The sequence below is a fragment of the Rhineura floridana genome, chromosome 14 (genome assembly GCF_030035675.1).
Source record: "Rhineura floridana isolate rRhiFlo1 chromosome 14, rRhiFlo1.hap2, whole genome shotgun sequence".
In the NCBI taxonomy this organism is placed as follows: Eukaryota; Metazoa; Chordata; class Lepidosauria; order Squamata; family Rhineuridae; genus Rhineura; species Rhineura floridana.
In genome coordinates, this window is record NC_084493.1 from 13544722 (window position 1) to 13566714 (window position 21993).

General features: G+C 40.5%; 1 protein-coding gene across 1 annotated transcript; it reads right to left on the bottom strand.

Moving 5' to 3' along the window:
- Window positions 1-1756: 1756 nt before the first annotated feature.
- Window positions 1757-19116, bottom strand: BTBD1 (BTB domain containing 1). Its single transcript, XM_061595925.1, has 8 exons — window positions 18537-19116; window positions 9181-9337; window positions 8201-8306; window positions 7474-7671; window positions 6089-6281; window positions 4353-4440; window positions 2732-2878; window positions 1757-2475 (listed from the first exon to the last, which is right to left on the bottom strand). Exons 1-8 carry the CDS (start codon window positions 18938-18940, stop codon window positions 2317-2319), a joined length of 1452 nt encoding a protein of 483 aa, XP_061451909.1. The 5' UTR covers window positions 18941-19116; the 3' UTR covers window positions 1757-2316.
- Between the last annotated feature and the right edge of the window lie 2877 nt (window positions 19117-21993).

The following is a 21993-nucleotide window of genomic DNA, read 5'->3' on the forward strand; positions in this document are numbered from 1 at the left end:
AGGGAGAATTCCACCTTGTGTTTTCCCATTACAGGGTAGCAAGAACACCTGCACGTGGCTGACTTTCTCTTCTCCTAAAGATACAGAATCAGTCTCAGGCCATGAACCCGGCAACCCTAGCCATAAGTGATTTAGCCATGAATCCAAATACTCCAACTGGTCAAGGGCTGCCACTTTTTATATGGTACTAACCACCTCAGCAGAAAATGCAACATTTTAAAGTTGCAATATGTAATACAGCAGCTGCCTCGTTTACTAAGTCAGCTACTGCAACAGTTTAATGAATTTGTCCTCTTTTGGAGATAACAGACACAGCTTTGCGGGTAGAGGCATATAGTCATGGTCAAAAGTGATTGTTGCCCACTCTGAATCTGTAGCTTTTTCTATATGGCAGCCAAAATCTAAGACTGAGTCCTCTGAATGGAGAATTATTATTTACTACATACAGTAATTTTACTCTACCAACACCATTCATTAAACAAAAGTGGTTATGTCTACTCCAGAAAGCAGTTAAAAGTCCTCATTTTATTTATGATCTTGTGATGCAAGGAGATTATGATCTTGTGTGCGTGCATATACAAGCACACAAATCCAAACTCATAACCAAATTATTCTCTCCCTGCAAATGTGTAGGTAGCAACATGGGTTTTGCTGTATTCTTTAAGTTGTACATACATGGGCACACTGGAACAAACATTTGCAGAAGGTACCCACCAGTAACTTTTAAGACTTCAGTACTTCTGGAGTCAATATATTTTTGTATCTCTAAATCTAATTCAATTCAGAATATTTAGGATCTGCACAAAGCAGTATGGGACTATCAGTTTTCTATTGACAAACCTGTCATACAGACTCTAAAACTTATTGCATCAGCAGAAAAATCAAATTGTAAATGTAGGTTAGCACTACAAGCAGACCCCTCAGCAAAAATGTGTAGAATCAAAATTCCAGCATTACAATACTTAAGTTGTACTAAGATTATAAATATTGCCCCTGCAGTAGCTCTGGATCCAAAGAGCTGCTTAGTTAGCATCAGGAATGGAATTTGCACTAGCCTAGAGTCATTTAACTCGAGCAACATTCTCCACTCCTATGCTAGATCAAAATTTGCTTTCAAACATGGCATTCTTATAGCATCTTCAGAGCACTCCACATACCTTATCTGCCTGAAATCCCTTGTAACGTAGGTCAGGCAGTATTGTTATCCCCATAGACTGGAGGACAGAAGCTACGGTTTAATGCTAAGAGACTGTGAGGCTACCTAGGTGGTTCACGACTGAGGTAAGATTTCAGCCAGGACCAGCCTCCACTATGAACACTATCCACTATAAAATCCCATTGTGTGCAAAGTAAATATTCCATATAAAACCATGTAAGCCCACTCCAGGAGTCTGAATTGGTAAACTCAGACACAGGGTTTTATCACTTCAGTGAAATGAAGGTCTTTGGTAGGATCCCAAAAGCTTGTAGCTTTGACCAGCTGATCCTTCTTTCATATTACAAATACTCCACAATCACTATGCTACTTCAGCTTACAACACAGTTTACTTTCTTGGGATCCTGAAACTAGTTTTATGACCTTTTGGAACCTGGCCAATTACACTAATAATTGCAAATATATGGCCAGGCTGCTTTAAAAGTAACCTTTGACTGATATCATCACATATACTGAACTACATAGTATGCTTGCACAAGTGCAAACATTTAAATTTAAAGTGTTCAAGATTTGTTCTTAAGTATTCAGGACTAGACAAAATAGCTTCCACTTTTCCCTTTATTTTAAGAATAGCTGCATACAACTGACTTCTGAATAACATTTTCCCAGGAAAACAACAAAACCGATTTAAATTTATGTACACTGTACTGAGTACAATTACTGATGCAATTTGTATCAACCTTAATTCTGCTTTTCTTCCTAGGTTTTTAGTTTTAAGAATGCAAGTTCAGTTCAATGTGCTGTATTGTACAGGAACACAATCATACTATCCACAAATGATGTATCATCTGCAACAAGTGTATTTCAGAAAAAAATACAAATACTCTGTTCCAGCTTTCAGGTAATGGTAGTAAAATTAAAGTGATCAAGTGAAATACTTATGTACAGGCAATAATATTTTAGTTCAAGAACAACTGGCTGCATACTGCCACTGGAAGTTGTGAACACTAGTTTTAGTACCTTCCATGTACAATACTTCAGTATCATCATAACACATCTGAGATTATGTATTTACAATGCTTCACAGTATCCGTATCTTCCATCTGTCCTTTTTTGTCAAGAGTCAATACAAAGTTTTGCTTCCTCTCAGGTATTTGAAGTTACGTATAAAATATTATTTCTGGTATTTGCCCATCTTCTATTGATGTACCATTGTTGTTACCTGGTGAACTAAAAAAGAAAAAGCAAGTTTTGCTTGAAGTGGGAGATTCGTGGATTACTTTCTTCAATCCCTTTGTGCCATAATGAGAATCAGGACCCTAAATAAAATTAAAGTTTGAAAGTTATTTTTCTTATTTACAATACTCGGTAAAAGTAAGCACTACATTTTAGAATGCTGTCTAGGCTACAGTAAATTACTGGCAAAGCATTACAATAGCAGGAAGTATATGGTATAGCACAGAGATCTTAGTTTTAGTAGTGTAGCTGCCATATTATACAAGTCACACAGAACAAACGGTCGTTTTCTCATTGCTTATGCTTAGAATTTTTACAAAATAAATAAAAACATCTCACTTTTAGGGTTGCACAAGCAGTGTAACACACAGTTGGCAGAATCTCTATAGGTTCTTTGAACATCACTCTGAAGGTATTGGCGGTTCCATCACAGCTAAATCCTGTGTCATTTTGCCCTAGTGTCTGATTTTTCTCATATTCAATTATCTGTAGTAAGAGACAGCATGGCCAAATCAATCAATCAATCAATCCATCAAACACTGTGATTTTTCTATAAGAAACCACTGCCTACACAATTTATTAAAATGACCACAGCCCGATTTTTGACACTGGAACCCGTTCAACTCTTCCAGCTTCTGGTTCAAACTGAAACCACAGTCAGGGGCTCAAACAAGCAAAGCTCTGACAACCCATAATGTTGAAACTGGGGCTCTAATTGGCACCTGTAATTAATATACCATCTACTAAATAATCGATACTAACTACCAGTTTGTTTCTGGGCATAATTCAAAGTACTCAGGGTCAACTTCAGAGGCTCTTCTCCAGATGCTCCCACCATCATAGGTAAGACAAAAGGAGATTTTGCCCTGTCTTTGGAATACCCTCCTGAAACAAAATTGTGAGGCATCTGCACTGCCATCAAATAATTAGGTCAAGACTTTTTGTATTAAAAAAGGTTTGTAACTAATTTATGCTTCTGGTCTCACTATTTTTACTGACTCTGTTGTTTTATGTTTATTTTTGGTTGTGGGGGCTTTATTCATTTTTAGTTTGCAACACTTTGTGCATCACATAGTGGACAAAAGTGATTGAAGTTTTTCAATTAAAAAATACAGATTTTAATACAAAAATACATTTCTTGAAGAAAAAGTAGACCCATTCTGGATGGGGGATTTAGCAAGTTTGGAATGCAAAACAAGTTTGGAAATCTGATCTTTCACAACTTGTGATTTAAAACAAAGACTGTCTAGTATCTATAAAAAGCCTTGAGTGAAAGGAGTTCTAAAATCAAACTGAAGTGGTTATGCAACCAAAGTAATATTAGCAATTGTTTCTGCTAAGATTCATATGAACAACTAGCAAATTTTCTTATTTAATTACTGGACTGCAATGCATTTCTAATTTAACACTGAACATTAAAATTTTAGCTTTGGAAACCATGAGCTATTTCAAAGGAGAGTTTTTATTTTAAAAGAACATGTATGTTTTAAAAGTTTTGCATTAAAAGATTCTGGATTTCTTGATAACTACTTACTGAAGTACTAGCATATATTTGGTAAAAGTTTTTATCTATTTTTCTTTAGACCCTTCATAGTTCTGTAACACAGAGTATCTAAAAAATTACTCCACACACATAGTTCAGTAGCCTAGGTACGACTCCCCCTGAAACGCTCTAGTTATAGTAGCCACGCTTGAACAGCATTATTCAAAAGAAAAATATGTTCTATAAGCATCCCACCTTTTTTGTAGGGGCTGGAGGTTGTTGAGTGGGAAGCCTGTTCCTTGGGACCATAACTGAAAAACACTGCCTCCCCATCCTATTGATACAACATCCCTAAGTAATGTGGCTCTGAGCATATTATCCCTGCCAATTCAGCTAAATTAAGGAATTAGATTACATATTTCAATCTCTAAGAAAAATGTGTCACTCATTAAGCACTTAAAAAATAATGGTACCTACCTGTATATTAACTTGGTAATCTGTGGGTCCATGAATAGATCCATACAATCCAAATCCCACTATCGAAATTCTCCTATTAACTGTGAACCTTAAAAAAGTAAACAAGGAAAGAAAGGATGGAAGGAAGTCAGCGTATTTGAAATGCAAAGAGAAAAAGGTAATTGATTTGCTTATGTGAAGGTTTCCAAAAAAGAGACATTCTTGAATCCCTAAACTGCAGTTGCTGTTTTTAAATTGATTTTCTACAGGAATAAGATTAGAAGTGTACAAATGTTAGTTTTGCCACATGCTTCAAAAGATACCTATGCCAAACTATTCTCAAATGAGACCACATAAAGTGGAATTTCTTCTCCCTCATCAGTTGCTTCATACAGCGAGATCTCCTGGAGAGACCTGCACAGGCTTCTGCCTGACAGGCAACGACAAGGATTCCCTCAGCATGCACCCTCACGTTTTGAATCCCCTCCCCAGGAACACTTGCCAAGTCAGTTCTGTCCTCACCTTCTGAAAATTAAGTTGAAATGTTTGTTCTAGCAGGCATTCAGAGGACAATATAGACTACTGCCTTTTTAACCAAATTAGGAACTCATTTTATTGGTTGGAGGCAGGGATTGATTTAATTCTGGGACTGTTTTATTCCAATGTATCATTATCATTTAATTTGTAGAGGAAAATCTTAACCTGGTATTGTATGCAAGCTCTAGAACTTAGAAGCTAGGTCCATTCTTTTAATGTTCTTTTATACAAACATTATTTAACCTATTCCCCATTATCTTTAGTTGAATGGTATAAGTCTACACAGGTAGACTTGTACCACAAGTAGGTAGAGGTTTTATGGTGCAACAGTATCTAGGCCACAATGTGCGAAACAATACAGTAAGTTTCAAGCAGTCACCTCTAAGGAGGACATAAACATATGTATCCAAGAGATGCTTTGGACTTAAAAAAAACAGCCACTCATGCCACATTACAAGCTACTTTTGAAACTGAGGGTACTTTCAAAAGCAGCTTGTGATATGGCATTTTGTGGAGTGGGGTCCTCCGCTCTTCAAAACCAAAAATGTACTTCTAGTAGCTCTTTGGAACCCAGTCTCTATCAAGTAAATTCATATTGAACTAACCAACATTTAGAATCAAATCACAATCTAAGGACATAAGAAGAGCCTGCTGGATGAGGGCAATGGCCCATCTAGTCCAGCATCTTGTTCTCACGATGGCCAACCAGATGCCGATGGGAAACCTGTCAGCAAGACAGCACTCCCTTCTCCTGCGATTTCCAAGCAACTGGTATTCAGAAGCATACTGCCTCTGACCATGGAGGCAGAGCATAATCTCTGGAGACAGACTAAGGTAATCAGGATTACATGCAAACAGTCTTCGTGAATTTAATCCTAAACCTATGACCAAATCCATCCTGTCACAGAGTGTGGTGTTTGCTTAGACACCAATGTGACACCATATAATTCCCAAAATGAAGAACCAAGGACTTCTGGCAACTGCAGAACAAGAATTCTTAGATGTGCGTTCTCATTCAGTGCATCTTCGATGGGAGGGCAAGGGCTTCTTTGCAAGGTGAAAATCTCCAAGCTTATCAGGTGCACATATATATACACACATAGTGACTGGCCATGAAAGCGTGTACTAAGTTGCTAACTGGACAATAATATTTTGGATGGTTTCTCCCAACTGTGTGACACAAATCACATGATTTCCCCCTGAAAATGAGTGACTAATACCTGATCCGGTCACTGGTTCCACTGTAACCCCAGCGACTCTCCACTTGCTGGAATCTATTTATGCTGCATTCCTTTCCTCTAAGACAGCATCTTGGTCGGTCAATATAGTCAACTCTAGGTTTAGGGTTGACTGTAAAATGCAGAAAGAGATTTACTACTTCCCGATCTGACAAAATTCCACACTGAGCAGGACCTGGAAAAAAAGGCAGTGCAACTGAGCTGAACATATTCTATACTAAGAGGCTAACTGATAAATGTTCTTGAGGCAACTATTATTTTACAAGCCTACTTACATACATTTACCCCGCTGCTAGATTGCAGTTGTTCAACTCGGATTAACTAAACTGGGCCATAAAAGGGGGGAGGGGAAATCTACAACCTTCAAGAGAAAGCTGACAAGAAAAAAGTGTTGGTATTAAATGTGTATAAATCCGAACACTCCAATCAAGAAGTTGTTTCTGGTCATGCTTGTTATCTGTTAACATCGGCGGTAATGTTCTTGAAGACAAAAATGAATATAAGCATTGGCACAAGAGGTTTGAGTGTTCACACCAGCTAGGCTGAAACAGGATGCGTTGTCCATAGCAGCTGTATCGATCAGACTTCCTACACAACACACAGGTTAGACTTTAGAACTATTTGTACTCGCTGTTGTTTGGCAACTAAGATTTTTATCATTAGTGATTAACTGTTTTCCATAGTACATGATCTATAAATGTGTGTGCATGCCACCAGATTTGCCACTGGCAATAGATTGAAACAGGTTTGTATATTGGACACACCCACCCACCAAGTACCGTTTTAGCCGTGTGAGCTATCAAATATGTAAAACTGGTTCAGATTTTTAGTTTCGTTTTATGGTTTTCAAATAGAATACTTCAAGTTAATTAAGAGACATCATATGCAAAGTTATTACAATATACAAAATTATATACATACAAAATTACAAGTGAGCTTTATTTTAAAAAAACTTAAAATTTAAACAGAAATAGTGTAATTCTCTAAACAATGTTCTTTGTTGTACCCAAGGCAGATATCGTCAGTGAACACAAAGTTGCACATGAAGCTAACTGATTTATTTTCAGTACTTATTCCAGTGTTTAACCTGTAGCATGACTAAATTGTCTTACTTCCAACTAAACATTACCAGATCAGGCTGAAAAAGGATCACAGAACTGCAAGTCAAGTTTTTGAGGAGGCAAAATGTGCTGCAGTGTTTTGTTGCTATTTTTACAACACCCACAAAAATGTTGCAAAACACAAACAACTTACTTCCTAGTAAAAGGTACATAGGACTGGAAACTTAACCCATACTTTGGCCATTATGTCCAAAGATGTATGTAACATTTCACTTTTTATAACAATGATGCCAGTCGTAAAATTACCTGCTGCAAACTCTTCAATCGTCATCAGTGGAAAACGGATTAAGGAGAGGGCTTTGCCAAGCACCTTCTGCTTATTTGCAGATGTGACGGGCAATTGCTGCCTTTGACATTCTGCTTCAGCCCAGCGAACAACAGCTCCAAAAAGTCTACTCTCACGAATACTGAGTGTGTCTCTTTCCAATACTGCACACAAAGTGTCTGAAGAAGAAGAATAGAGTTACTTGCAAATTGAGGACCCCCTCAACTTCTGCCAAAACGTAGGATTTCTTCCATAGCTTATCACAGATTGTCTTACACGTGTGTTCAACTTGCTGCATGAAAAACAAAACCCATTGCTATTAAATGCCATTTTTAGTTACCATAGAAACCTAGCTCTAAAAACCAAGTACATGCATCCTATATTCACTAAATGGGTTTGACACTATTGCTGACATTTTATGCAAATTTGCTTAGGAGCTAAACAAATAAAAATCCAGTGGGAATTGCTTCCAAGTTAAATATGCATGGAATTGGACTACAAAACCTATGGCTAGTCTCCCCTAAATGGTCAAGACAGGCTAACTTGCTAATTTAAAAGGCCAATTAAGCAGATCTTACTGATAAAGTTCATATATAGAAATGTGAAACTTTTTGAATCTGCAAGTGAGAAGGGCAACCAAAAATTTCATTAGACAAGTTGTCAGTCTAGTCCTTCAAATGTAAGGTACATTTTTGGAGGGCTACTTACCTATATCAATATCCGTGAACCCTTCTGCACTTATTGCATCCATAGTACTTTTGTCTATTGTGTCAAGACAGAGACTAGCCAGCTGTGGTTCATCAAATAAACGAGCCTATGCAAACAGATTTATTTAGAATTATTTTACCAATTCAGTATTGCAAAACAGGCTTCAGCTAACAGAAACATTTTCCAACATAAAATAATGAAAATACACTTCTACTGAAGCAACCTCAAGTTCCTATTTCTACTTTAATGTTAAGATGGTTTCTATACAAAAATTGCATGTGCCCCCTCCAATCCCACCTCGTGTTACCTCTAAAAGCATGGTTAATCAGGGTTCCCATTTAATCACAGCTTCAAAGCTTGGCTATGAGCTGGTTTAAAACCATTATTTATTGGTTACCCTAAGAAGCCTTAACTGTGGTTGATATTAATGAAAATCTTTCGTCACAGTTAAGTGGAGGAGAATTCCATAAGAGGGAGGGAACACAAAATTCTTGAACCAGCTCCCAGTCTCTTCACTGCAGTTAGGAGTACATCTGCAGCAGCTCTGGGATGTGCAACAGGATCCTATGCATACTTACTCAGAAGTAATTTCCAGTGAGTCCAATGGAACTTACTGTGCACAGGACTGCAACCTTACTTTCAGATATGTGCCTGGTAAACACCAGTCTTAAAGGTATGGTTTAATGTTATAAACTAACATGTCCAGCAGTAGCTGAATGTGATTCTCCCAATACACACATATTTGTCTGAAAGCCTGAATTTTCCAATAAAGGTCTTCTGTAGAAAACAAACAAGAGGTTGCTTTAATTTGAATTATCATAGTTCTCCATATTCCAGCATCATTCACATCTATATCAACAACTGCTTATATGTATTTTAGGTAAGCCATTGCCCATATTCACAAAATCAAGAAGTTTACAGACACATATTTCTAATTAGCTCATTAAGTGCTCATAGATGTACAGCAAGTCACAGGTTACCTGAGTAAGCAGCATGAAGGCATTATCTGCCCGGAGGTGCTTAGTGAGAAATTCTACACAATGAGCTTCGAGGGCTGGGACAGCATACTTCTTAGCTGTGTAGAGAGTGGTCATTACTGTTTCTGGACCAATTTGAACTTCATCTGAATACAGAAACCTAGGAAGGAAGAGAAAGTTAAGAGGGCTATCTCTGATGTATGCTCATTAATACTATTCCCTTTAATAACAGACTTTGGTGGTTGAGTGCTGACCATTAAGAAGCAAAACAGGACAATCCAAAAGAAAAATACTGGCTTCTACATCAGGCTGGGGAATCTGTGACTGCCCATAACAGTTGTACTACAATGTCAATAATCCCTGGCCATTGGCCATGCTGGCTGGGGCTACTGAAAACTGTAGTCCAGCAACATCTAGAGGTCCACAGGTACCCATCCGTGTTCTATGTATTTGGTGAATGGCGCCGGTGCACAGAAGTATATACACTTACAAATTAATGACTTAAAAAGACCCCTGCCTGACAACTGTGATGAGCTTACAGAATATTGGTGGCAGCTAAACCTACCAAGAGAAAGCAGAGATGTCTAACAGAAACCAGAGGTCAGGCAGATTGTGAAAGTCTACCAAACACATCTGTTGCTGAGAGCAGCTTGAGAATGGAATGTGAGTCATTCACAACTCAAACAAAATACAAAAAATGGAGGGCAGAAAAAGAAAGGAAAAGCCCCAGACAGCTTATGATAAGCATCTTGAAGGAGTGAGGGCATTAGGGTTGAGAGGATGCCTCTCTGATCTCCAGAACTGTGTGCTCTTGTCCTGCTATATAGCTATGAAAAAAAAAATGCTTGCAGATAGCAGCCGTCTAGAGCCATACAGTACAACAGTGAAAAGCTGGGTGTGTGTGTGTTTATTTCTTCCCCATTCTTGAAATTTACCTCCCACCCCACAGGGCCTGAACAGCATGAGAAGGCTTCTGTTCCAGGTTGTCTGCAGTCACTGAAATAAGCGCCAACATTTTATTGTAGGTCCTGTTAAATACTATTAACTAAATAGGAATGCACAATGAAACCTTAATCAAGTGTACCACCACAACTGACATACAAATTTATGTTGGTTAAACAGACAATTCGTTGCAATGACTGGTTAAAGATATATTAAACAGGTAAAATGCAAACACTGCCTGCTTGGTCAAAAATCAAAACATCCAGTTACTATCCCAAAACAGAAGACTCGCTATTCAAATGCTAGCAAGTCACTCAAAACCAGCAGGACCATTATACCAGCATCATTCCAAAAACATGCATATCAACATGTTTTATATTGAATCAGACCATCAGTCCATCGTACTCAGCATTGTCTATGCTGACCACCACAGGCTCTCCAGGGTTTCAGGCAGGGAACATTCCCAACCCTACCTGGAGATGCCAGGGATTGATCTTGGGACTTTCAAAGATGCCCAAACATATATGAAGTTACAGTGTTAGCATTTCTACTCTGGACAGATTAATATTTTAGCACGCACATGGATCTCACATACTTACACAAATCTGCTATGAGAGACTAGCATTTCATGTCCATATATAAGAGATTCTAGTGTTAGATCTTCCAAATGGTTGCAATGCTACACCAAAAGTGTCAAAAGGAAGATTAGATAGAGAGAAACATCACCTTTGGAGACTGACATTTCAAATTTGATAGTTCACTGGATGTTTAAAACATGTACAGAACTACTTGTGCAAACAACTGTGTTCACACAGAAAAATGAATACTGGAACAACATAGATAGCCAAATGACTCAACATTTTGCAGCTATCTTTGGAAATGGATATTACACAGTAAATTGGGAAATTAAAAAACTGAATAAGAAAACAGAAGGTGATCCAAAGTCCCTAGTTTGTAACTTGGGATTGGACTTAAGCCAATTTAGTCTTATTGAAGTTAACAGGTCAAAATCATCTTAGAAGAAAGTACCATGGCTTAATGTGGTGATGAACATAGTTATTAACAGTTACTCATCCAATTAATGAAGTCAAAACAAATCCTAAGACTGTAATTATACTAAATTGTTTTATTATGTCCATTGAGATCAAGCTTCATAATATTTATTGGTAACTATTTGTAAATAACAGCACTGTAAAGCATGTTCCACGAACTCATGGCAAGTTACAGTACTGTACAATTAAATACTGTTAGTTCTTAAAAAAGAAATCCTAGGTGCAAGCCAATGCATGTTTACTTCGAAGTAAGTCCTACCATGTTCCACTGGTCTACTCCCTTGTAGTCTAACCTACACAGCCCCCTACGTTTCCTTAGCTCTGTCAGAAAGAACATAGGAAGTTGGATTTGGAAGTCAAACCATCGATCCATCTAGCTCAGCAACATCTACACTGAGTGGCAGGGGCTCTCAAGAGTGTCAGACAGGGGTCTCTCCCACCCTACCTGGAGATGTTGGATATTGAACCAGGGACCAACTGCATGTAAAGCAGATGCTCCACCTCTTACCTATGGCCCTTCCTCAAACTTCCTCTCCGCTTAGAACATACCCATCCCTTTCTCCATGCCTAATTCAGCCTGTTCCATTAGATATTAGAATGTCCCATTCCACTGCCATCCTTGAATTTCCCTATTACCACATACAGTTCAAATTCCCCCTCCCTCAAGCCCTTACTGGGCAATTCATATTTCCTTACTTATCTAGTCTATTCCTCCTTAGCATATCCAGCACACACACATATACCATTTCATATAGGATTCCCTCCAATTTAAGTCATCCAACAACTAGTACCTTTAGATGCCATTCAGAGGGCTGCCTCCCAACCCAACCTAAACATTGTCAGCCATGCTTGATGGCAATTAAGGCTGCTATTCCATACATTTTAACTTGAAATAAAGGCCCACTGAACTTACTCTGAAGGAAATACACAGAGCACCGAGCTGCAAATCTCTCAAGATCTAGTACTCTTTGTTCTGCACAGCTGGTTCTGCAGCATGTGACAGACAAGCCTACCCCAAATACTAACAGGCAAGCTTGAAATATCTGCAAAAAAACCCAGCAGCTTTCCCAACTTGAAAGGTCAGACACTGCCCTCAGATGCAAAAATGAAACAAGAAATGCTACATTCCTAGAAGACTGGTTCAGAGCTTCTTTACTACTGACCAGACATAAATGCAAATTCAAGTATTTTGACTTCAACAATTTTAACTTCAGACACTAAGGCTACATCTTCCAGGTCATGCACACTAGAGCAGCATCTCCCATATCCAAATCTACGTTCTATTGATTCAAAATCCAACTTAACTTAAAAGGTCTGGCACTGAATCTAGACAATTCCCTCTGCCTTGCAAAAGGAAAAAACACCTCAAGATTGCAATTTCGTCCACACACAGGGCAGATGCCATGACAGACAACAAACACTGTCACCACAAAATCTCTACCTAAATAGGTAGCGCCCTCTGAACAGGGAGAGACTTCACCAACAGACCCATCCAAGAACTCACAGAGGGTGTACACACTAGACGACAGTTGTTCAACCTTGGGTCCCCAGATGTTGGACTACAACTCCCATCAACCGTGGACAGCTTAGCCAATGGCCAAGGATAATGCGAGTTGTAGTCCAACAACATCTGGGGACCCAAGGTTGAAGAACAGCGCACTAGATCAGTGGTTCCCAACCTGGGGGCCGCAAAGTAATCCAGAGGGGGCCGTGAACAGTAAAGAAATGAATTATTTATTAATTTTTTAAAAAGTCTTCACTCCCTCGACACTGTCTGCTTTCCACTGCTGCTGATGACACCTCCCCCTTGCTCCAAACAAGAGGGGAGACCTTTTGCTGAAGCGCCAGAGCATCTTTCAGGCGCACCAAGGGCAGGCATCTGCCTATAAAATACATGGCAGATGCCAAAGGAGGCTGAGGGTGGAGCTACCAGGAAGAAGAGGGGATTACTATCACTGATTCCCGTCTCCTTGCACTGCCGCTACTGGCAACGCCCTTACTTAGAATGAGAGGAGAGGGCTTTTTGTGAAGCAAAAAGGAGCCAATTTTTGATGCCGCCAAAGCAAAGTAAGACCCTATAGGTTACAGTGATGTCTGTATCAGACAAGAGGAGAAAAATCTTCTCTTGGACAGAGTTAAAAAGCAGGCAAGACAACCGATGAGGTGCGCCTGGCGCCGACGCTACTATCTTTTCGGCGCCAGGTGAAAACCTTTTTATACTCCCAGGCATTTTAATGTGTGTTTTAATGGTATTTTCATCATTATTTGTATTTTTGGATGTTGTTTGGTTCTTTTATTGTTTGTTTGTTTTGTTTTCTTGATTTATTGTATTTATATATTGCTTGTTTTTTATCTTTTTGTATACCGCCCAGAGAGCCTTCGGGCTTAGGGCGGTATATAAATTAATTAAATAAATAAATAAAAGCTTGCTTTCCCCCTTCCTTCCTGGCAGCCAGCCTGCCTCCCTGGGGGGAGGGGGTCCCAAAACATTTTCAGCTTATAAAGGGGATCCCATGCTCATAAAGGTTGGGAACCACTGCACTAGATCTTCTATGGATTATGGTGCTTCACTCAATAATTGGGAGAAGCAATCCCAGAATTACCACCTAGTACATTCTTGATCTATCCCAATTCTCTACATTACATCACATACTTATTTCAGTTCAGTTCAGTTTATTATTACTGCTAGGGCCAAAGGCCATTGCAGATAAACAAAAGGATTAAAAGAATTAAAACATAGAGCTATTTACAACAGATGTAACATATAAAATGAGAAATCTAAATAAACAAAATTAACAGGGAATTTGATCACTTATAAGATTAAAATAGGTTATAATGCAAAATTAGAGCATTTAGCAAAAACGTTAAATCAAGGCATTTCCTGAACAGGTGACTGCATTATCAGTGATAATTTTTTCACGAATTTTTGATGCCGCCAAAGCAAAGTAAGACCCTATAGGTTACAGTGATGTCTGTATCAGACAAGAGGAGAAAAATCTTCTCTTGGACAGAGTTAAAAAGCAGGCAAGACAAAATAAAACCCATAAATTTAGATCGAGGATCTGAATACAACGGACAAAACAGCAAGTAATGAGGCAGGTTTTCAGTCTCCATGACTCCACATATACAAAGGCAGAGGGCCAAAGGAGTCCAGGAGTATCTATCGTCAATCAAAGCTGTTGGCTTGGTTTGGAAATGAAGGGCTGTAAAAGCTTGCCTAAGTTTTGAAAAGGTAAGCATTGACAAATAGGCAGCTCTTTGATTATCACATTTATAGATTCACCAACAAGGCATTTTAAGGAACCTTTAGAAGAAAGCTTGATTGTTTCTTTTGCTGCACTCCCTGCTACTGAACAATCAGCTATAATAGACAGGTTGGGGTCTTTAAGAAACATTCTTCTGAATAAAACAAATATTAGACCTACTTCTGTAGTTACACTAGAGTTAAACTCCCAATTGGTGGACAGTTCACCTTGGTCTTCTGCAATCCAATTCCAAAATGCTAACCTTCCTGTTAACCTTGGAGTTCCTGACAAACTGCAGCCAGCCAAGGAATTCAACTTCAGGAAGTTTTCCTATGGCCATACATTAGCACAGGATTGGACAGCACGCCACGGTTTTTGTTCATCCATCACTCATAGGCGATGGCTGTATATATAGCAACAAAGATATGGATATAATTATTCCAGCCTGACCACCATTTGTACTTTCTTGGAATATTAAGGGATGAGGAAACAAGTTTTGTGATGCTGTTCTCATAACCTATTTACAAAAATTTAAGATTCTCTGCTTGCAGGAAACTTGGGCCCTTGAAACAAACTTACCATTGCTCGAGGGTTTTTATTCATTTTCTACTCCTGCTCTTAAAACTAGTGTAAAAGGTCAGACCAGCAGAGGTCTTACTATATTTATCTCAGTTGATCTACAGGCTGATTTGCAGTTGCTGAATAGTACCGCTCAGCAATATATTCAAGCCCTTTATATTAAGGGCAAGGAAACAGACTCTCTTATTTGCATAAATGTCTACTTTCCACCTAATCCTTCTAAAAATATGGGCCCTAGTAGTATTTGGGATAGTTTATCAGAAACTCTGGTATTTTTAAAGTCTCAATATCCTAATACAAGATTTTTGCTGTGTGGAGATTTTAATGCTAGAATTGGTGCTGGCCTGGCCAATCAAATGCACTGTCCAAATCATGGTGCAGGTTTGCAAGATCTAATCATTGACAGAAACTCCCAGGATAAAATTACTGACAAACCAAGCCTGAGGCTCCTAGATGTTTTGTCCCTTCATCATCTACAGTGTCTTCATGGCACTTGTTTTGATAAGACTAAGGGCACATATACTTATCTTACCAACAGAGGTGCCAGCACAATAGATTACATGGCAGTTTCTGATACCTTACTGCCTCAAATAAAAAGCTTTGAGACTGACAACTGAGTTGAAAGTGATTACTTTCCTCTGCTATTGACAATCAACCTCTCAAACCTCTGTTCCCCGTTTTCACCAAAAATGGGATGGAATTCATCTTGGGGAACAGAGGATACGCTGGTCAAGTAAACTGTGTTCCCATACTTCCCAGATATTTAAGAGTAATATCTTTAAATCTCTGTCGATATCTTGGCTTCTGATTCAGATGCCTTACAAGCTTACCAGCTGATTACACAAAAATCTTAGACCTATGTTGGTTCATAACTAACAGCCTAATTTATAGACCAACAACTAAGAGATAGTTTGATCATGAATGCAGAGCTGTGAGGAAAATACTTATGAATTATTCACTCCGCATACTTATTTGCTACATTTACAACTTATACTTCTAGGAATGTATTGAAAATGTCTTGATTAGACCCAATGATTTTAGACAGATGTAAATAATTAACTGATCTACCTTACAGGTTTGTCACAGATAGGTGAGAGAAAGCATTTGTATCCTGCCCCCTATGCAAATAGTCCAAGGACTGCACATTTGGGAGGGAGTGACTATTTATCCCCTGTTATCCTCCCAACAATCATGTGTGGGCAAGGTCAAGCTGAGAAATCACTGACCCAATCCCACTTTAAGTGACTTTAAGGTTAAAAGAGGTTTTTAATCCAGTTTTTCTCACTGAAGCTACCATCTTGTGGGCTAGCAGGGAGTATGATAACACAGTGGGACTTACTTCTGAGTAAACCTTAGAATCAGGCTCAGTCTACCATACCACACAGTACAATAACACCAGGAACCACCTGGAATTGTTGTTCTTTGCTTTCATTCAGGAAGGGCTGTGAAACCTTCCTTTTTCTCAGGCATTTGGGATTTCTCCTGAGTGGAACTTTTTTGACTAATACTTTCTCTAGTTATTAGTTTTTATATTATATCATAAATTATTTTACTGCATTTATTATTTCTTGCCAAAAGGGAGTCTGCACACATGCTGAAAAAAACAAATATACAGGTTTTAAATTCATATTGTAACCATTTTTCAAACGTTGTATTACTCTGAACTGATGTAATTGAGTGAATCAAAATCTGAGACAATAAGCCCCCGGTTCAAATCTCTCCTCGGCCATGAACTCACTCATGAGGTGGGCTTTCAGACAGCTACATTAACCAACCCAATATTTGCGCCAGACTTCGAGGTCACATCCTCCAGGTTATACCAATTTACTATTACTTATATCATGACATAACTAATGTATATGTCAGTCGTTTAGTCCTCACTCAGTGGTCACAGGTGACAAGGAACTCCATACAAGGGAATGAATGAGTGGAGTTGCAGAGGTGGGATGGAATAATCTCTATCCCTGCTTTGCACCCAGCGTAGAAACTAAGCAAACTGTCAGAGGAGAAAAACCCTCCTCCTCACCTAGCACAGAAACAGTTGAAACTATGCACAAAGTTGTTGTTGTTGTCATATGCCTTCAAGTAGATTACGCCTTATGGTGACCCTATGAATCTTTTTTGGATATATTCCTAGGGTTTTCATGGTAAAAGGCATTCAGAGGCAGTTTACCATAGCCTTCCTCTAAGTCTACAGTACCCGGTATTCCCAGGCGGTCTCAGACAATGTTACTCGGCCACAAGGGATCGCCAATGACATGACATCAAAGTACTAACCAGGCCCGACTCTGCTTAGCTTCCGATATCAAATGAAATTGGGCATGTTTAGGGTAGTATGGCCATAGGCATGCACAAAGTTACACTATGAAATCTGTTGCGCTAAGTTGTGGTTACAGCCACAAACTTAGATGGCTTGAAAAGTGCAGTGGACAAATTCATGGAGATTAAGGCTATCAACAGCTTACTGGTTATGGTGGTTGTGTGTTCCTGCAAGTATTACCAACAGCATGCATCTGAACACTACATGCTGGGAATCACAAGTGAGGGAGAGTGTTGTGCTCAGGTTCTGCTTGCGGCTTCCCATAGTTATTTGGTTGGCCACTGTGGGAAACAGCAGGCTGGACTAGACAGGACTTTGGCCAGATCCAGTAGGGTTGTTCTTATGTTCTTAAAATGCAGCAGGGCTGTTGTGAGAGGGACAGATTGTTCCATTCCCCCTCTTCCAAGTACTCAGCTAGCCACAAGCATGGTGAAATACAAGTATCTAATAAAATTATTAAATGAATGCAACTTATTCAGTAACGTATATTCAGTCTTTATTTTTACAGCTATAGGATGCCACATAATATAAGCTGGAGCCATCAGAACACAAGAAGAGCCTACTAAATCAATAGCCCTCTACCCAGCAACTGATATTCAGAGACATATTTTCTCTGATACTGTTAGAAATATATATCCCTCATGGCTAGCAACCATGGATAACTGCTGGAGGCAGCATGGTTCTAAATTTGCACACAGATCCTGCTTCCCATGGTCATCCGGTTGGCCTCTGTGAGAACAGGATGCTGGCCTCAATAGGCCACTGACCTGATCCAGCAGGGATCTTCTGGTGTTCTTTTAACTTTACATGAATTTTGCTAATCCCCTTTAACAGCTGTCTAAGTGAGCGGCCGTGGAAACAAATTCCAGATCTTGAGTATCTGGTGCGCGCATGATAAAGACATAAGAAGAACTTGTTGGCTCAGGTCAGCGGCTCATCTAGTCTGGCATCCAGTTCTCAGAGTGGCCAACCAGATGCCTCAATGGGAAGCCGGACCCGAGCACAAGGGCACTCTTTCGTCCTCCTGTTTCCAGCAACTGGTGTTCAAAAGCATTCAGCCTCCAACCACGGAGACACACCACAGCCATCATGGCAAGTAGCCACCGACAGCCTTTTCCTCCATGAATTTGTCTAATTCTCTTTTAAATCGACTATCCCCATCCTCTCCATCCCCTGCCGGTGGGGACGACCCTTCCTCCTCCCCTTTTCCCTCCAACGGACCTGAGCAGAGCCAGGAAAGCAGCGGGCTCCACGTCGGGCAGCTCGATCTCGGCCGAGGTGGTGGCCATCCCCCCGTTGAACATGGCGTCGAAGACGGCGCTGCCGGCGGCCAGGACGAAGCGGTGCGCGGGGATGCGCTGCTGGCCCGGCCCGGGCGCTCCTCCTCCGGTTCGAGGCCCGCCTTTGCCCACCACGAAGCGCACGTCGCTGAGCAGTTCGTTGGCGAAAAGGAAGGCGAAGCGCTCCCGCAGCGACCGCTTTGTGGCCTGCCAGTTGTACACGGGCTCGCGCTGCACCACCGCGGGAGCCACGGACGGTGACAACGACGAGGAGGCCACTACCACGCCGGACGCCGCCTCAGAAGCCCCCGACGCCGTCGCCTCAGGGCCGCCCGCGGCCGCCATTGCGAGCCTTCTCTCAGGCAGGCGCAGGCGCAGTCGTCACCTCTCCACTCAACAATGGGTGGGAGCTTTTTCTCAGCCGCTCCTGCGCAGGCGCGCTGCTCCGCATGGCGCGCCGGGCGACCCCTACCCGAGAGACAACGGGCTGTTGGTAAGCGCGGGCTTGTCGCAGAGTTACGGAGGCTTAGGAATGCAAGCGCCTGCGCACTAGTCAGGGCTAGCCCACAGAGATATAACAATCTGAAAGAATACCATTGCATGGATCAATTGTTTCGTGGTTCACATTGGGAACACTTTTTTAAAAAAACTCTAGAGATGCTTATAAAAATCAGTTGAGAAGCCCAATGGAGTTTCAGCACTTTTTTACTTGGGTATTATTTCATGTGGATTTTAATTTAATTCAAAGTTTCTCAACTTAAAAATAGAAAGCCACCGCCAATAGTCCATTATCTCCATATTGCCAATGGAGGCTTAGAGAGAGGCTTATAACAGCCCTGCAAAGTAGTCCAGTAGTATTATACATAGTATTACATCAGGAAAAACCTCCTAACTGTTACAGCCATACAACAATGGAACCAATTACCTAGAAGGGTAGTGGGCTGTCTGACACTGGAGGCATTCAAGAGGCAGCTCAACAGCCATCAGTCGGGAATGCTTTGATTTAGATTCCTGCATTGAGCAGGGAGTTGGAGTTGATAGCCTTATAGGCCCCTTCCAACTCTACTTTTCTATGATTCTATACCTCTTTTGCAAGTTGGAGAGCAGGATGAGAAACAAAGAGTGCAATGTACAACAACCCTGTAGTGTTTGTCCAGCTGTACTATACATCTATTGGAGGCTGGGTGCTGGGCTGAGAAAGCAGTTTGCCACAAGCCTGTGGTATTGCCTAGTGCCATTATCCCCATACTCTAGATTCAGCAGAGACTGTAGCATGTAACCTTGCAATTCATCCCTATTTATTTATTTATTTATTTATTTATCTATTGCATTTGTATACCGCCCCATAGCCAAAGCTCTCTGGGCGGTTTACAACAATTAAAAACATTAAAAACAAATATACAAATTTAAAAACACATTTTTTAAAAAGCAATTTAAAAAAGAAGTGAAGCAAGTGAAAACACCCAGGAACTGTCAAATAAATCAGTGACAGCTTTAAATATCAACATGCAAAGTCTAATGCCACTTTTCTAAAAATGTAAGTTTATCCAAAAAATACAAATTAATATTTTTGGGTGGCCCACAACACCAAGAGAATCTACTGTGGAACAATTCACTTCACTAAATGCCACATTCAACAAGGTTCCTCCCTGTCCCTCATACAGCAGTTTAAAAAGGTTAGGGGATTGTGTTGAGAAAAATAGCTTACAACACCCGTGCAGCATGGTTCGCTGATAGTGAAGTTCAGTGCTGCAGCTGAGGTTGATTAGGAATTTCAGCCAGGTATCTCCATACAAGCTACCCCTCAGGTTGCAGCCTAGACTGAACTGGGAGGAGGCCTGTAGGGACAAATCCAGTGCTCAGCGGCAAGGGAATCCTGGTGCTCCCCTGTCTTGCATGCAGTCGAGTTGTTCCAACCCTCAAAATGTTCACAAACAAAAAAATAACCCACAGAAAGCCTGGCTTTCAAAGTGTATAAACTCCTCTTGCAACTGTTTAACTTTTGTTGCTAGATGGACTTGCTGGTGCCTAATCACAACTACAACAAAACCCTCTACTCCATTCTATGGGCAGCTCACACTCCTGCCCCAAGAAGACCAAATAATAAAAAGGTCTATTGAAACCAAAAGTTCAAGGATTGCATTTCTCCACTTTCTTCTCTCTCTAACCTTTAATAACAGAGATAAAGAACTTTAACTCCCAGTTAATACTGAAAGTCAACATTGGTCAGGATGTTCTATGGGTGCAGCAGAGCGATGTCACTCTGTTAGCATGTACATTTCACAAAGAAGGAAAACCAGCCATGAAAGGGTTAACTGACAGTAAAGAGTAAATCAAAACCCTCAGGCGATACAGGTGCAAACCCTAAATCACCTAATGACTAAATGACCGTGATGGGCTATAAAGACAGGAAAAGAAAAGGATGTGCTTTTGTGTGTGTGGGGAAGTAAAGAGGAGAAAGACGGACTGTGTAACTTGTGTATTCGATGCTGGAACTGCTTTATGTTATTCTGCTGATAAAAGACTGTATATTTCTACATGTGTGTTGAGTTATTCTTGGCAAGGTGCAAAGCAAGGGAATGACTACGGTCGGATAAGCCAGTGTATGTCTGCCAGAGCAAACACCAACAAGGGTTATGGGCCCAGACTGCGAAGAGTAGCTGAGGTGCAGAGAGGAATCCAGATCAAGGCAAGCACAAGTGGACAGCGTGTTTGGTAAACGCTGGAACGTGATGGATGTATCCCTGAGTTCAGCAATGCTGCTGGAAAGGCTGAATGACATGAACTATACGAGTTGGAAGGTAAAGATGGAGATTTTAGTACGCCGGGAAGAGTTGTGGGTGTCCGTCAAAAGTGATCCCCCCACTGACCCCTCTTCTCTGGAATGGCTTCGCAAAGATGAAAAAGCGAGAGTGACCATTATTTTGGGTTTGGGGAATAACCAGCTGCTGTTGATAAGAGGGCTGGTTACAGCAAAAGAAGTCTGGTCTGCTCTAAAGAATGTTTACGTGAGAAAAACTGCTGGCAGTAGAGTTTATTTGGCGAGACGGCTGTATCAAACACGTCTAAGCGAAGGAGTAACTATGCCTGCACATCTGCAGACGATGAAAGGGCTTTTCGCGGAACTGCAGGAAAGAGATGTGGAGCATACGCCCCAGCAGCAGGTATATATTATATTGTCTTCTTTGGATGCTTCGTGGGACACTATTGTGTGCGCGATGGAAGCCATGACTGAGACTGAATTAACCCTGGACTATGTGACGGGAAAGCTCTTACAAGAATGGGATAGAAGACAAGAGCAGAATTGTTCCGCAGTAAGCAAGCAGCGCAGCGGAGAAATGTCAGGAAAGCAGAGGGAAGGCGAGTCAAGATTATACAGTGCGCGACAGTGTTTTCGT

What these genes read in the sequence shown, in the direction of transcription:
- BTBD1 (XM_061595925.1), bottom strand. Translation starts at nt 18,940, where the DNA reads ATGGCGGCCGCGGGCGGCCCTGAGGCGACGGCGTCGGGGGCTTCTGAG. An exon ending in GTTCACGGATATTGATATAG is followed by an intron (nt 7,672 to 8,200) that starts GTAAGTAGCCCT and finishes CTTCTTCTTCAG; the next exon opens with ACACTTTGTGTGCAGTATTG. An exon ending in ATTACCAAGTTAATATACAG is followed by an intron (nt 2,879 to 4,352) that starts GTAGGTACCATT and finishes CTCTTACTACAG; the next exon opens with ATAATTGAATATGAGAAAAA.